The 14,829-nt window shown below is 38.4% G+C and overlaps 1 protein-coding gene and 2 non-coding genes across 3 annotated transcripts; 1 reads left to right on the top strand and 2 right to left on the bottom strand.

The window, feature by feature from the left end:
* Positions 1–427: 427 nt before the first annotated feature.
* Positions 428–541, bottom strand: LOC117937480. Its single transcript, XR_004655167.1, has one exon. It is a non-coding gene; the product is annotated as a U5 spliceosomal RNA (small nuclear RNA).
* A 1,452-nt stretch (positions 542–1,993) lies between these two features.
* On the bottom strand, positions 1,994–2,107 carry LOC117937485. Its single transcript, XR_004655172.1, has one exon. It is a non-coding gene; the product is annotated as a U5 spliceosomal RNA (small nuclear RNA).
* Positions 2,108–6,507: 4,400 nt separating this feature from the next.
* LOC117936449 (alpha-N-acetylgalactosaminide alpha-2,6-sialyltransferase 1-like) lies at positions 6,508–12,571 on the top strand. Its single transcript, XM_034859465.1, has 10 exons — positions 6,508–6,654; positions 6,902–7,121; positions 7,399–7,561; positions 8,459–8,621; positions 10,113–10,251; positions 10,345–10,448; positions 10,934–11,017; positions 11,149–11,248; positions 11,554–11,844; positions 11,887–12,571. The coding sequence occupies exons 1-9, from the start codon at positions 6,554–6,556 to the stop codon at positions 11,761–11,763; spliced, it is 1,284 nt and encodes a 427-aa protein (XP_034715356.1). The 5' UTR covers positions 6,508–6,553; the 3' UTR covers positions 11,764–11,844; positions 11,887–12,571.
* The last annotated feature ends 2,258 nt before the right edge of the window (positions 12,572–14,829 follow it).

The following is a 14,829-nucleotide window of genomic DNA, read 5'->3' as shown; positions in this document are numbered from 1 at the left end:
CAAAATGACCCGCGATCAATTGCAGATGAAGCGATCATTTGCAGACGTCGTGCCGACGTATGTGTGCTTACTGGGTATCTTACCTATCCGTCTCTTTACGAAAATGTACCCCATGTTCCCCCTTACAATCATAAAGCACGACCATGCTGAGAACTTAATTGTTTACCCCTGTGGTAAATGTTTCTGCATTTAAATAAATTGCATATCAAATTGTGTAAAGACCCACCCCCTACACACGCACGCACGCGCACACACAAACACAGCAAACTGTCATAATTTACAATGGATAGAAACAAATCGCATCTGACTGTATTGTCATGTTTCTGACAGAATATACACATCATGACACTGCTGGGAGAATGCGTCGTCATGTTTTTTTTGCTCATTTCACTTAGCACGTACGGTTCTATTTTTTTACAAGAAAGGAAGCCCCGCTTGAGCAGGGCATCAAAAAATTGAGTATATCTCTTATTGATCCTCTCCACGGAAATCTTTAGTAAAAGGCGAAAGATTTATACGATCTGAAGAGAAATCAGAGTAATCTAACTGTTTTTTGATGAGGACACCGATCACTTGATTTGGGACACGTACCTCACCAGTGGTGTATATAACACCAGAGTAATAGAGTAGTATGCATTAACAGACAGAGTCGCTGTGGACATACACTGTGCGTTCATGAACGTAGGCCTACTTGTACTTTGTAAGTAACTGAAACGAAACTGTTGTCCAGTTTTCACGTTGTTTCGCAAGGCATGATGGGAGTGAATGACGCCATTTACGTTTGAGTTTCATTTTTTTTACCATTTTGTTTGAAGTCTAAATATTTAATCTAACTTTAAATACAATAATTATCATAGTGACTGCAATGCTACTGACGTATCATCTTCATACTGTTTTAATTAAATTTGTCACATACATGGTATCAAGTGTGAGCTGCTGACTTGCGACAGCCTGCAGATTTCATGCAGAACACCGACTCCCTGTGGTGACCACACAAAACTAAATTTCTCCTTTTTGCGTCACTGATTAACATCAAACAAGAACTACTAGCAGTATTGCAGGAAGGGAACATAGGAACCAAATGAATGTATATGCTAAGTGCTCCAACAGAAAGGCTGTGCTTAATTTAAACGTTTAAGATTAATAATAGTAATAATGTATACTTTAATAATCCTGAAAGAGAAAATGCATACACACACAACGCAGGCACAGTCCAAAAAACTAAATCAAAAGTTCAGCAGCTTTGTTTTGGAGGTTTGGTTGAATGGTTTGGATGCAAGCTTAGGCTACTGTCTTAAGCATTTCAACCTGTGTTTTCTGTTGTGTAGTTTTTTTTAAAGAAATAGGGCTCACTGCTCGATTCAGTCACATAAGTCATTCTACTGGCTTCATTTACGTTTGAGTTTCATTTACCATTTGGTTTGAAGTCTATATGTTTATTATTAGTTATTACTATCAGGTCTTCTACTAGCATGGCAGCAGCACGATTGCAATTGTTTTTCAATTTGGCGAACCATAGGCTGATGAATCAAAAATAAGTAATTATTGAATTGCAACAGTTTTTTCAACTGATATGTTTTTTAACCCACATTTAGAGCACAGGACTGAAAATGGTTGAAGACCCCACACATCCTCAACTCTACAACAGCACCTTATTTTAACAATGCACTGAAGTCCTCAGACTGCACTGAATTGTAGGTTGCCCTTTTTTTGGTTATGGGTATAATTGGTACGTCTGTGTGGGTAGAGGGGATGATGTGTGTTTGATTGGTATTGACTGAATATTGGCAACTTAGTTGCATGTTAATTTAAAAAATGGAATATTACATATTCACAGACATTCATTTCTCGATGTGAATGTTCTACTGAGATAAAATTGATAATATTAATCGCATCTCTAAGCAAAGTTGATGTTAATGTTTAAGTGCAGTTTTTAACATCGTTTAATCAACCTTCTAATTGTATGATTAAATTATTATTATACAAGATAGGAAGCCCCGCTTGCGCAGGGCATCAAAAAATTGAGTATAACTCTTATTGATCCTCTCCACGGAAATCTTTAGTAAAAGGCGAAAGATTTGTGCGATCTGAAGAGAAGTCAGAGTAATCTAGCATTAATTTGATAAAGACTCCGGTCAGATGATGTGGGACACGTACCTCACCAGTGGTGTATATAACACCAGAGTAATAGAGTAGTATGCATTAACAGACAGAGTCGTTGTGGACATGCACAGCAGCGTTTATGAACGTACTTAACTCTGTAAGTGGTTAACTGTGGTAATTGAAACGAAACTTTTATCCAGTTTTCACGTTGTTTCGCAAGGCATGATGGGAGTGAATGACGCCATTTACGTATGAGTTTCAGTTGTGGCTGCAACGTAGAAAAAAAAAACGCTCATTGCTCACCGGAAAAGGGCCTAATGGACTTCACTGATCTCCGTTAGAAGATCACGTCACATTGCCCACTTCTGGGACCTTTGTTTGTTTTTTGTTGCCTTTTGTTACCTTTCCGGGCCCCTGACATATTTCAGTAGTAGCCTATCATTTATCAATCATTTCCAATAGATATTGGCAAAAATGGGGCAGGGTCACACTTTTGATGACCATCCTGTATATTCCGATGTGAGATACAGAAGGAGTCACATTAAGCCTGTGGGGCCCTAACTAAGCACTAACTTAGCTTAGCATTAAGACTGGAAAGAGAGGGAAACAGCTAGCCTGGCTCTGTTGACCAAAGTTATCAAATCTGCCTACTAGCCCCCCTGAAACCCACCAATTAATGTGTTGTATCTCTTTTGTTGACAAAAACAAAGTGTAAAAACAACAATTCGCCATTTACACTGTTTATGTGCCTGACTATTTCTTGGCTGGGAGCAGCCAGGCAACCACTGAGTGTTAGGTGCTGGTGGGCGGATTTTGTTTGGACTATATATGTTTGGACAATGCCAGGCTAGCTGTTTCCCCCCGCTTCCAGCCTTTGTGCTAAGCTAAGCTAACTAGCTGCTGGCTGTAGCTTATACTTACCACACTCCTAACTCTTCACAGCCAATCTAGGTGTGACAAACTTCACATCAGGTCAACGTCAACAGGTCCTCTCTTAAATTATTAATGTGAAAAGGTCATTTCAAATCACTGAAACAATTATGTGTGTGGGTGTTGTATGTCTGTGTGTGTTGTCCGTGTTGTATCTGTTTTTTTGCATGTCTTTGTGTGTGTGTGTGTGTGTGGGTGTTTTCTGTCCATGTGGTGTTTGTGTATTTTGCCTGTTTGTGTGTTGTATATGTTTGTGTGTGTGGGTGTTGTCCGTCTGTGTGTTGTTTGTGTGCTGTGTTTGTGTGTTTTTTTTATGTTAGGGGGCTGTCTGTGTGTTGTTTGTGTGCGTTGTCCACGTGTGTGTTGTATGTGTTTGTGTGTTGTGGGTGTTGTCTGTCCGTGTGTTGTTTGTGTGTGTTGTCTGTGTGTGTTTTATGTTTGGGTGCTGTCTGTGTGTTGTATGTGTTTGTGTGTTGTGGGTGTTGTCTGTCTGTGTGTTGTTTGTGTGTGTTGTCCGTGTGTGTGTATTTGTGTTGTGAGTGTGTGGGTGTGTTCTGTCAGTGTGTTGTTTGTGTGCGTTATGTGTTAAAAAACAACAACAACCTGATGTCCCCTGAGATCAAAGTTTTGGGGTCGAGTCCGGGCTGCAGCGGCCAGCAACGCCACCCCAGTCAACGTCCCTGTAACTAGACTACTTCATGAATGAACCTACATTCTACACAGAAGATGGTATAAACAAAACAAAATTCACAAGAAACCCACTCAAATGTACAAGAAACTGCACTCAAACAGGATCTGATTGATCAGTGAACGGAGGCCAGAGCATGAACTAACAGACTATCATATCAGAACAATATCTCATGAATCTACATAGACTGATGAAGAACTGAAACATTAATGTCTTATGTCTTTCTGCTGCAACTCCTCTCAGTTTTCATTTTCACGAAAGTCACATCCTTCAGCAAGCTTCCTACAGCATTAAAGTGTGTGTAGGTGTGTCAGTGTTGTTGGTGTGTGTTGTGTGTGGGTGTTGAATTGCCTGTTGTTTGTATGTGTGTGTGTGTGTCTGCGTTTTACATGTGTGTGTTCGTCCGTTTTTTTTTTACCTAAAACAAAAAGGTTTGCCCCACACAAAGGTAAAAAAAAAAAATGTAGTCAACATTTTCTTGCTCTCTTTGTGCTAAGCTAAGCTAACCAGCCGCTGGCTGTAGCTTGGTGGTATCTTCTCATCTAACGCTCAGTAAGAAAGTGAATAAGCCTATTTCCCCAAATGTAGAGCTATTATTTTAACAAGAGCCCATAGGTTCCCCCTTTAAAAAAAAATCATTGTCGATTTCCAGCTGTTTTTTGTGTCCGGTAAGCTAAATTATTAATTGTTTGATTTAAGTTAATCATCCCCCACAATTTATGTTATTAGATATTAGCTGATACTATATGTCTTGATGAAATATATAAATAAATCCATAAATAAGGAAAACAAACAAAACAGTGGAATAACACTCAAAAAGAACAAAAGAAAAAAGGTTAACTAATAAACAGTATTTTATTATGCAATAGTTTTTTCAGTACAGAACATAAACAAATTTTAAAAAGTCATAAATAATTAAAATAAAAAGTCTGATAATCAGACCGAATCGACATTCCTTTTAACTTCAATCATTGTTTTCATTTCCAGAAGTCTCAGGCTAAAAATAAAATAAATTTTCATATGCCATGAAAATTAATTTCTTTGTGTTCATATGTAAATCGAATTATGTACAATCCAATGCTGTCACACTCTGAACAGGGGGTGTATTGTCTCACTTGGTAGTCATAGCTCTAATATGTCAACAGGTGGTGCTATTTATGTATTTATTTATTTCCATAACTTTCAGGGAAATCGTACTCTTCTGTATGTATCCACTGAGAGTGTTTTCAAGTTTTCACGTTTGAAATCGGATCACTCAGATTTGACGTTGCTGCCAGGTTAAAAACGGGGCTCAGGAGTCTACGAACAGGACTCTCACAGCCTCCTTGCTCTTGCACCTCTAAACATGACTACAAAGTGCTGGCACGCGAAAAGTCTTGGTGAAGCCTTAAAGAAAAAATCCTTCAAACTCTCGGTCACAATTTGTCTCACTTTATGAATCACTTTATTTTTTATCAGGTAGGGGGAGAGCCGGGACAGTTGAAACACTTTTTGATTAAACACAATTTACAAAGCGGTCGTATCACACTGAAAGCTGATATTTGGTCACTAGCAACCTACACGTGTCATCTGTCAAATACAGTCGCATTTTCAGCTTTGGACAAACCTGATCAGGAGTTATTACAACAAGAGTGGGACGTGCGTAATGTTTCATCTGTCCCTCCTGGACGGGACGAATGAAACAGCATACGGGGATGAATGAAACATATAGTTTAAGCCATGTAAACTTCCAACTACTTTAATATTTTACTGTAGGCCTATATCATGGATGGTACTTCCAAAAGCTGTTATTATAGATAGATTGTTGCAGGACTATGCGTCTTTGTGAATGTCTGTTAATAACTAATTGCCGTCATCCTGAAGCGCGTATGAAGCGGTTATTGAATTATCATGCACTGTGGATGATGGTGCTATTTTTATAGCTAGAACAGTAGGTTTTTCCATTTATATCATGTTTCTATTGTGGAATATGTCGTTTACCTAGGTTTTTACATGGGTTATACCACTGGACATCCGAATAACGCGCCCCAACCCGTCCGTCTCCATAGGATAACATGGGAAAACTCCACCCCCCCACCTGGTGGGCTCAAATATATTTTTATCTTTCTAAAACTGATTTTCCATGTCTCACCTCCATACATAATGGTATGAACACAGATATTTGTGCCTTTACTTAAAATCCATGGAGTTGCAGCCAGGTCGGGCCCGGTTGAAACAGCTGTTTCAACCGTCCCGACGTAGACATTTGTCCTTACAGCCTGTTTTGCTTCTCATGTAAGCAATCATGAAATATGAAAGTCTGGGAGGGTGGAGAATACTAACTGGTCTACCGAATAAGCATGTAGTCAAACCTTTAAATGAAAAAAACTCGTTAATAATCGAAAAAATATGACTGCTAATGAAGTTTACTTTTGACCATCAAAACACGTTTATCGGCTGTAACTCCGCGATAAAAGGAAATAATAGGGAGATATTTGGCTGATAGGAGGAGGTTAACATGCTCTATGTTCAGACCTAAGGAAGTCTGTCTATCATCATTAGACTCGGAGAAAACTGGAATGTTTCATCCGTCCCGCGTTTCAATCGTCCCGGCTCTCCCCCAAATACACTTAAAAAGTAGGTAAAAAAAAAAATAGGTGATAAGATTGATAACACTCTCTTGTGTAAAAAACAAACAAATAATGTGTGTGTGTGTGTGTCGGTAAACTCTGCTATAACCCTACCCACCAATAACGTTTGATCACAAGGCGTCAAAGGACTCAAATAGCGAATGTAAACACTATTACTCAGTATTTAATTGAACGGCAAACGCCCCCGTTCTCATACTCAGGGATGGCGGTTCAAACCTCCAGTTGTTTCTCTTTGCTGCTTGTGATCTCAGTTTGCATGGTACTTTTTCTTTTATCATGGGGCCAATCATTAAGCAGCATCAGGTAAGTTGCATTTAGTTTAGAAAGACCTCCAGGGGAAAGAAGGGAACTTATCTATTATTAGATATACTAATTTATTTTTTCATTAATACGTTTCTAATCCTTAAATTGTCTCCCAAGAAATGTGTATCAGCACATTTCCAGGTATGTGGTATTTTTTTTTCTTTTGTTACATATAAGTCATTTTAAAGTGTATCTTGCTAATTCTTGTATGGTGCATCTTTTGCTCTTTGTCAAATTTCCACATCAGCTGGACTACTTTCTCGACTCCAAACCCGGTTGTGTTTTCACATACAGCAAAAAAAGCTGATTCCACAAAAACGAAGTTAAAAAGTGATCAGATGAGCCGCTCTACACTTGGTGCTGGGGTTGAGACTCCCATGCCTGTACTCTCCAAAGCCTCCTTCAAGAAGCTTCCTCAGTGGGATTTTGATGATGTTTATAACCAGGATGTTCCACCCAGGCAGACAGTAAGCATGTTCTGACAAGATGGGACAGGAATATAATGAATGTATTAACTTTGTGTGAGTGGGTTATTTGCACAGCCATGTGTTTGTGTGTCTTTGTTGTGACCTCCATAGAACATGTATTACTGCAGTAATTGTATTTTTAAAATTACCTTTTTACTTTGGCTTATTCTTATCCCCTGCTGTTTCTTCAGCTGCAAGAGATCCTTTCTAAAATCCCTGGTTACAGAGTGAAAATCATCAATTTTTTTTAATCTCATAATTTATCCTACATCCTTAGACATGTACCCAGTCTCTACGAAACTCTGAGGTGGAGAGCTTCAAGAAGGCTTTCCTCCCCAACATACGTTTGTTTCTGTACAAAGACCGTATCAACGTGAGCGAGTGGAATCGGCTTTCACATTTTAACAATCCTTTTGGTTTTATGGAGTACAAGTATGATGGTAAGTGCTTCTCAAATTTCAAATTATTACAAGAAATTAAATTACAAGAAAGTTGAAAATGGAAATCTTAAATCTTGTGCTCCCCCCAACAATGCTCACTGTGTCTGTGTGAGAGCGATGTGTGCGAAGAATCTAGGCCTATATTTAATATTCGCTGTCTGTGTTGCTATGGACATTGATGACACTTATCTTGGGATTTTTGGTTCCCTTCTTCTCCTGGCTATTGCCAAATGTTTGCTCCTTTTCAACACATTTACACAAACATGCATTTTTGGCTTTTTAGGGGCAGCTGAAAAAGCTGAAAACCCCATCTAAGATTATCTCCTCATAACGTCTTTAAACCTACTTTGTCACAAGACACAAACGGCCGTCTCCTGGGAAAATCCTGTGTTTCTTTGACCCCTCCCATGCAAATTTGGATCAAAAAAGCAATTAGTAGTAGTTAAATAGTATTTGTGACATGTTGAAAACAAAACATAATACAGGACAATATGTGTGGTTCACTGCTGAGCAGGTAGTGTACAGAGAGGTTTAAGAGCTATATTTCTGAAAACAGCTGCCTACTGAAAGCAACACGGTGAGAGTGAACCAAAACTGTAAAGTTGGGAGCCGGAAATCTCAACTATGAGCTGATACTCACTATAAGGGTCCGTAAAGCCGTGATGAGCTGCAGAATGAGTTGATAATTCTCTTTAGGTTCATAAGTAACTGCTTTCACATGGTCATTTGATAATTGTTACTATAAATATATGAATTGAAGCTACTTCAAGTATAACATAATTGCAAACACCTAGACATTAAAATTTGCGACATGCTTGTGAGATTTGACTGCAGAAAGTATTCTGGTTGTCTGCTGTTTTACATTTTAAAATACACTATTTGATATTTTTTTTGCAGATGTGATGGCTTCAGTAAAGTTGATCCCCAAGCCAAAAGAGCCACTGCTCCTTCCAAAGCCAGACGGTGATGGGTGCGTGCACTGTGCTGTGGTGGGCAATGCAGGGATCCTCAATGGCTCTAAAATGGGGAAAGAGATTGATTCTCACGATTACGTTTTTCGGTAAGAGACACATTGATTTTGTTTGTCAGGATCCCAATGGTGGGCGACAGGGTTTCAAAGCAATTTGACATGTAATTCATGGAAGATCATAGACTGGGTAAACCCCGCCCACTCTGCCAGCAATTTAACTTGCCCTGCGGCTAAATGCTAAGTCTCAAATCTGTTGATCTTGGCATGGTCTGATGACAGCCATATTAGGATGATCAAACGCCCTGTTTCAGTTAAGTATTTTCTTTACAACTGTTAGCAGCACTAAACCATTACCCTAGTCGCGGCAGGGATCCCATGATGTGTGCATGATGAAAGGGCAAAAAAAAACAATCTGTCAAAAAGCCTCACATCTTCTAGTGTTAACTCAAATGTTTATCAGGTTTTTAGAACACTGGTGGTAAGCCAACATTTGAAACCGTTGGCTTTATTTATCAGTGTACTTATTATGTGAGTTCACTGAGACAAGACATAGAACAGTAGTTTGTTTACACACAACGAACCATTCTCAAACTTTTAAGAGTATAGGCGATCAGTCAGGCGTGTCAAGTGTGGATTTTAAGATTATGGTTGACAGCTTTGAGATTGCTTAGCTTGGGAGTTAACAAGGAACCAGGATGTTTCTTTCCTTCTCTGTTGTTCTAAAGCGCTGATAACATCAAGTGAACAAACGCATGTTTATTGAAAGCCAGTTCTACCCATACAGATGCTTTTTTCTACACATCATAGTACTAAGTACTGTACCTCTAGGTCAGAGGTCATCATGCAGGGAGAGGTCAGAGGTCAGCTTTACGGTAACACATTTCAAATTAGATATGAGTCAAGTTATTGCTTGCATTTGCAATTTTAAACGCATAAGGCTAAATCCGACAATGCACAGGCAATTTTGCGAAATCCCTGCAGTTGTCTTCACCGGTTTTAAATAAAATAAAATCCTGAATCCTCTTCATCCGAGATCAAGACAAGACCGAGTAAAAATACAGTCCATTCCAAGACGAGACCAATAAAAATTGGTCTAAACACCGGTCTTGAGTGCTACAACACTGCAAACAACTGTCCAGCATATAGGATTCTCTGGGTGTTTTGTCACTAGGTGCACTATACTGTTAATAGCATCATCCGTGCCTCTCTGGGTTGTGTATGTGAACTGGAGGGGATCTAGCGGTGGGCCTACATCCAGCCGTAGTTGCTCACTATGAGCTTCTCCATGCACTTAATCACAACAGAGGTTAGAGCAATAGGTCTAAAATCATTAATTTCCAGTGGACAGGGTTTCTTAGGGACAGGTGTGATGATTGCCATTTCCCATTTGGTTGGATGATGAGGGAATCTAGGGACCTCTGGAAAATGGGGTACCAGGCAGGTGCCAATTCATCTGTACATATTTTTAACACATAAAAGATACCTTTGGACCTGAGACTTTTGTCATTGCTTTGCTTTTGCTTTATTGTTTAATTTAATTTACAAAGGTCACTCTCACATTTGGATGTGTATGTGCGGCAGGATGAACGGTGCAATCACCAAAGGCTACGAGGAAGACGTAGGAAACAGAACATCGGTGTACATTCACACGGCTTTCTCCATCACAACAGCGCTGGATTTCTTCAAGAAGTTCGGATTCACTACTGTCCCTCATGATGAGGTACTCAATCTTGTATGTTATGTGTAATATCAAAAGGCTTTACACCCAACACATACTGTACACACTTATTTGTCGTCCTCTTCTTTTTGACAGGGTATAAAATACGTGCTGATTCCTGAGGGGATTGGGGATTTCAATTGGGTCGAGGGTCTTCTCAAAGGAGAAAGAATCGCTGCTGGCCAATACAAAAACAGGAGGTGAATATCAACTTTTATCACAACTTAGAAGAGGGTAACATAAACACACAAAAAGAAAACAGAGCATATCCAGTGCTGGAAAATATTGGACTAAAGATGTGTTGCCAGGTCACCATGTTAATGGAAACAGTATCTGATGCAATTAAACATTTATTTTGAAAGTTAAATTACTTACAAGTTCCTACATTAGTGAAAGAAGGCAATTAGGCGTCAGTTAGTAAATGTAACAAGTCACGTTAAACACTCACAATATTCACTATAATTTACACATTGTGGCTCAGGCAGAAAGTCACCAAACTCCCTTTCAAAAATAGGGCAATTTAATTTAGAAATCTAAAAGCAAAACTCATTGTCATAGAAAAATGCAACTTAAGGGTGCCTTCCTGCTCCAATTTTGTCTCAACTTCCAGCAGAGAGAATTAACTGCATTGTACAGACAAGAACGCTAGGTTTGCATTATTCTGTCATGTGTTTTAACCCTGTAGGCCATGGACGTACTATGCCGGGCAGTTCAATGAGACCCGCTTCTATGTTCTGCACCAGGATTTCCTCAGATACATTCGAAACAGGTCAACCTCTGCTCACAGTTATACCGAAATATTTTACTTTTAATGGTTTGTATTTACAGTGATAACTTTATTTGTAGAAGTATTTTTTTAATGTAAAATGAACAATTTAAGAACCTGTTCATTCCCCACAGGTTCTTAAATTCTCCTACTCTGAATTCTTCATACTGGGCAATAATCAGACCATCCAATGGGGCATTCACGCTCTTCCTGGCTCTGCATACCTGTGACACTGTAAGTTATTAAATGTGTCCACATGCCATCTACAGCTACTGTTAGTGAGATCGATCTTTTGATCTGGCATATTACACTTGGACAGAGTCTAGAAAGTTTTTCCCTGGTTTCCAGTAGTTATGCCAAGCAAAGCTAAGCTAACCATGTGCTGGCTGTAGCTTCCAATTTTCCAAATAGAAATGAGAGTATTATCGATCTTCTCATTCAACTCTTGGCAAGAATATGAATGAGCTTATTTCTCAAAATGTCAAACTGTTCTTTTAACAAATCATTTAGTCCCTTTTCTCTGTTTTTATTGTTCTCAGGTGAATGCATATGGATTCATGACTGAAGATTACAAGAACTACTCAACTTACTACTATGAGAAAACTATTAAAACCCCTGTCATTCTCTACGCCAACCATGACTACATACTGGAGAAAAACTTGTGGAAAACACTACATGACACCAACATAATTAAGCTATATGAAAGATCCGAGTCTGAAACAGGGACAAAAAAACCGAAGCAACACTGATACACTGAGAATGGAAGTAATGGCGTCAAGAATGTAGGTCATTTTGTTTTGCATTCATATTTTTTTTAAATCCTGCGAGACAAGACACCTTTGTCATGTCTAAGGGTGTTTCTCCATCTAAGTAAGACAATCCTAGATAATTCGATATTTATTTGACCCCATGTGATATGGGGTTAGCGAGAACACCTCACTATACACAAGATGAAGTTTATTATAAATCATGAAGGTAGAGGGGATTTTATATAGGATTGTATGAGTTAGTTTTAGCTATTTTTTCTCAGAAATGTCTAAATAACAATAAAAGTACCAAATATATAGTGATAAATTGCAAGAAAGCCAGACATTAAATAAAAAGTAGGACATCCCTTAGGGTATAAATGATCTATTATGTACATATTAAATGCTGTAATGTTAGTAGATAATAGATTGTTTTGTCTTTACAAACAATTAATGATGCGCGCATCAGTGGGGTATAAATCTCACTGCCATAATGTAAAGATAAATTATAGACCTTTGCATTATTTTGGGGAAAAAAACCCACTAACCTTTAAGAGGTAACCTCAAATCTGTCGGCTCTAGCTAACGAGAATTACGGCTAATTTGTTAACCCAGACTATACAAAATCAGTTCTTAAAGATAGTGAAAAATGATCTGTATTTGTTTTGCGGATTAAGAGCACTGAAACACCCTCAAACAAGTTACGTTAGCATATATGAGATTCACGCTGTGGAAAAATTAAAAACACAAAGCCATTTCTAATTCGTATTGTCAATGTTACCATGTAAGCTAACTGCGTGTTGTTGTTGTACTGATTACCATCAAGATATACCTTAAACCAGATATATACATATATATATGTTTCTTTCTTTCTTTTTTATTCCCCACATGCTCACAAATTTTACAATGAATTTGCCCAGAAGCCCATCTATGTAGTGAGTTGAGAAGTAAACATGTGTAAAAAAACAGCGCTGTTCACTTCATGTTTGACCAAATGGCACGAGTGCTGAAAACGTTTACCTCAGAAATGACTTTATACTTCACTGCAGATCAGAAGGAAATATTGCACTGTTTACCTCACTTTCTTTCTGCGTAATCACTGTGGTTTAACATGCAAATATTAGCTTTGGAAATATGCATTGTTATAGATAGACTACTAATGACTCATGCACATGCACGTGCACACTTACGCACGCACACACACACACACACACACACACACACACACACACACACACACACACACACACACACACACACACACACACACACACACACACACACACACACACACACACGGTGGTGTTAGAGAGTAGCCCCCAATCCAAAGCCCTTTGAGTGTCTATGATAAAGTGCTATATAAATGTTATCAATTATTATTATATATACATTAAAATAATCAAGTCATATTTTTATAGTTGGATAACACTTAAACTCGCAATCAATGTACCTTGGGGTGCATTTTAAAATCGGACAACATTTCAATGCTTTAAAGACTCACAAAGATTATGTTGTTTACAGGCTGACAGAGGACCTGCCTGCCTTGTATTTAATGTAACTGGAAATGGACCAATAATTAAAAAATGTTTTCGAATACTGGACAGGATCCTTCACTCACATCATGTTACAGTATGCTCACACACTAAAAGTGATATCTTAGACAAAAGCATCCACACCTTTAACCTTTGTAACCATGCCTTAGAAAAAGGCATCAAACGTACAAACTCGTGTTCTGCTTTGCACTTTGCACACTTGTTGCAAAACACTACACACGTTTTTTTTAAAATTTATATTAGACACTTTGTTTAAGATTGAAGACTCTTGTAATCATTCAGAAAACAGTTCTTGTCAAAAAGCAAAACTACACACATGATCTACTTGTGTGCCGCCGTTAGTCTGCAAGGACTTCTCCATCACCTTGACACTCTAGGTCCGCACAACACTGCACACATAATCAAATTTAACATAATGTACTTGTACAGGACGGACCATCTGGAATAAAGTTAGTTTCATCCGGGCTGCTCTGGATTGGGACTGGTTCACCAACCACAATACTCTAACTTCACAGTTGTTCTGCACATTTATGAATGATTAGGAAATTTGGTTGTTGGAGCAGCAGAAATAAATACAGGTATACAGAGAAAGTAAAACATACACAATAACAGGTATATAGCACTAAGATATAGTTGAAGTAAAAAAAAATAAATTAAAAGTGTCCCCAACCAAGAGCTGCTCATTTTAAGCTTCAACTTAAAGGCTTCTTCGACATGCATTCGACCGGCAGCAGCTGACACATCATCTTCCTCTGCCCCATTTGACCGTAAAGCCTAACTTCATATTGGCAAAACATAAACATTGACTAAATTACAACACTTTTTTTTTAACTGAACGCTTAAATATTTGACCTTTGAATTTTGACTGATTTTCAGATTTTTAGGCCCAGTGAGCTTGAGATTTTGTTTGGACAAAGCCAGGCTAGCTGTTTCCCCCTGCTTCAAGTCTTTGTGCTAAGCTAAGCTTACCAGCTGCTGGCAGTAACTTCATACTTACCGCGAAATGGTTTCTTCTAATCTAAAGCTCAAACAAGAAAGCAAATAAGCTTATTTCCCAAAATGTTTAACTTATAAATCTTTATTGATTTCCAGCTGTATGTGGAGTGTGTCCTGTAAGCTTTATTTATTATTGTTTGATATAAAATGAAGATAGCAATGATTCAAAGTTAGGTCTTCCTGAAAGAATTTACCCTGAGCTACATTTGTTGACCGTGGTTCACTAAAGATTAAGTGGCTTTAGAAATAAGGCCACACACAGTATGGGTGTTGTTTACTGTGACTTAACTAGATTAGCCAATGTTACATAAGGCTATTTTAGTGGCTACAGACACTGTAAACATCAACTGCATTCCATGAAATTTAAAACATGCTTAAACCGGATAAAACATCCTACATCAGAAAAAGCTGCTGCTTCATTCAGCTTTAGTGTGTGATATCTTTGATGGTGTATTGGGGGGGGGACAAAAACCAATGGCACATTTGAATGTAGATTCCCAAATTCTTCCACACACATTGC

The sequence above is a fragment of the Etheostoma cragini genome, chromosome 21, assembly GCF_013103735.1.
Source record: "Etheostoma cragini isolate CJK2018 chromosome 21, CSU_Ecrag_1.0, whole genome shotgun sequence".
NCBI lineage: Eukaryota > Metazoa > Chordata > Actinopteri > Perciformes > Percidae > Etheostoma > Etheostoma cragini.
Note: the sequence above shows the minus strand (reverse complement) of the source record. Positions and strands in the feature narration are given on the sequence as shown.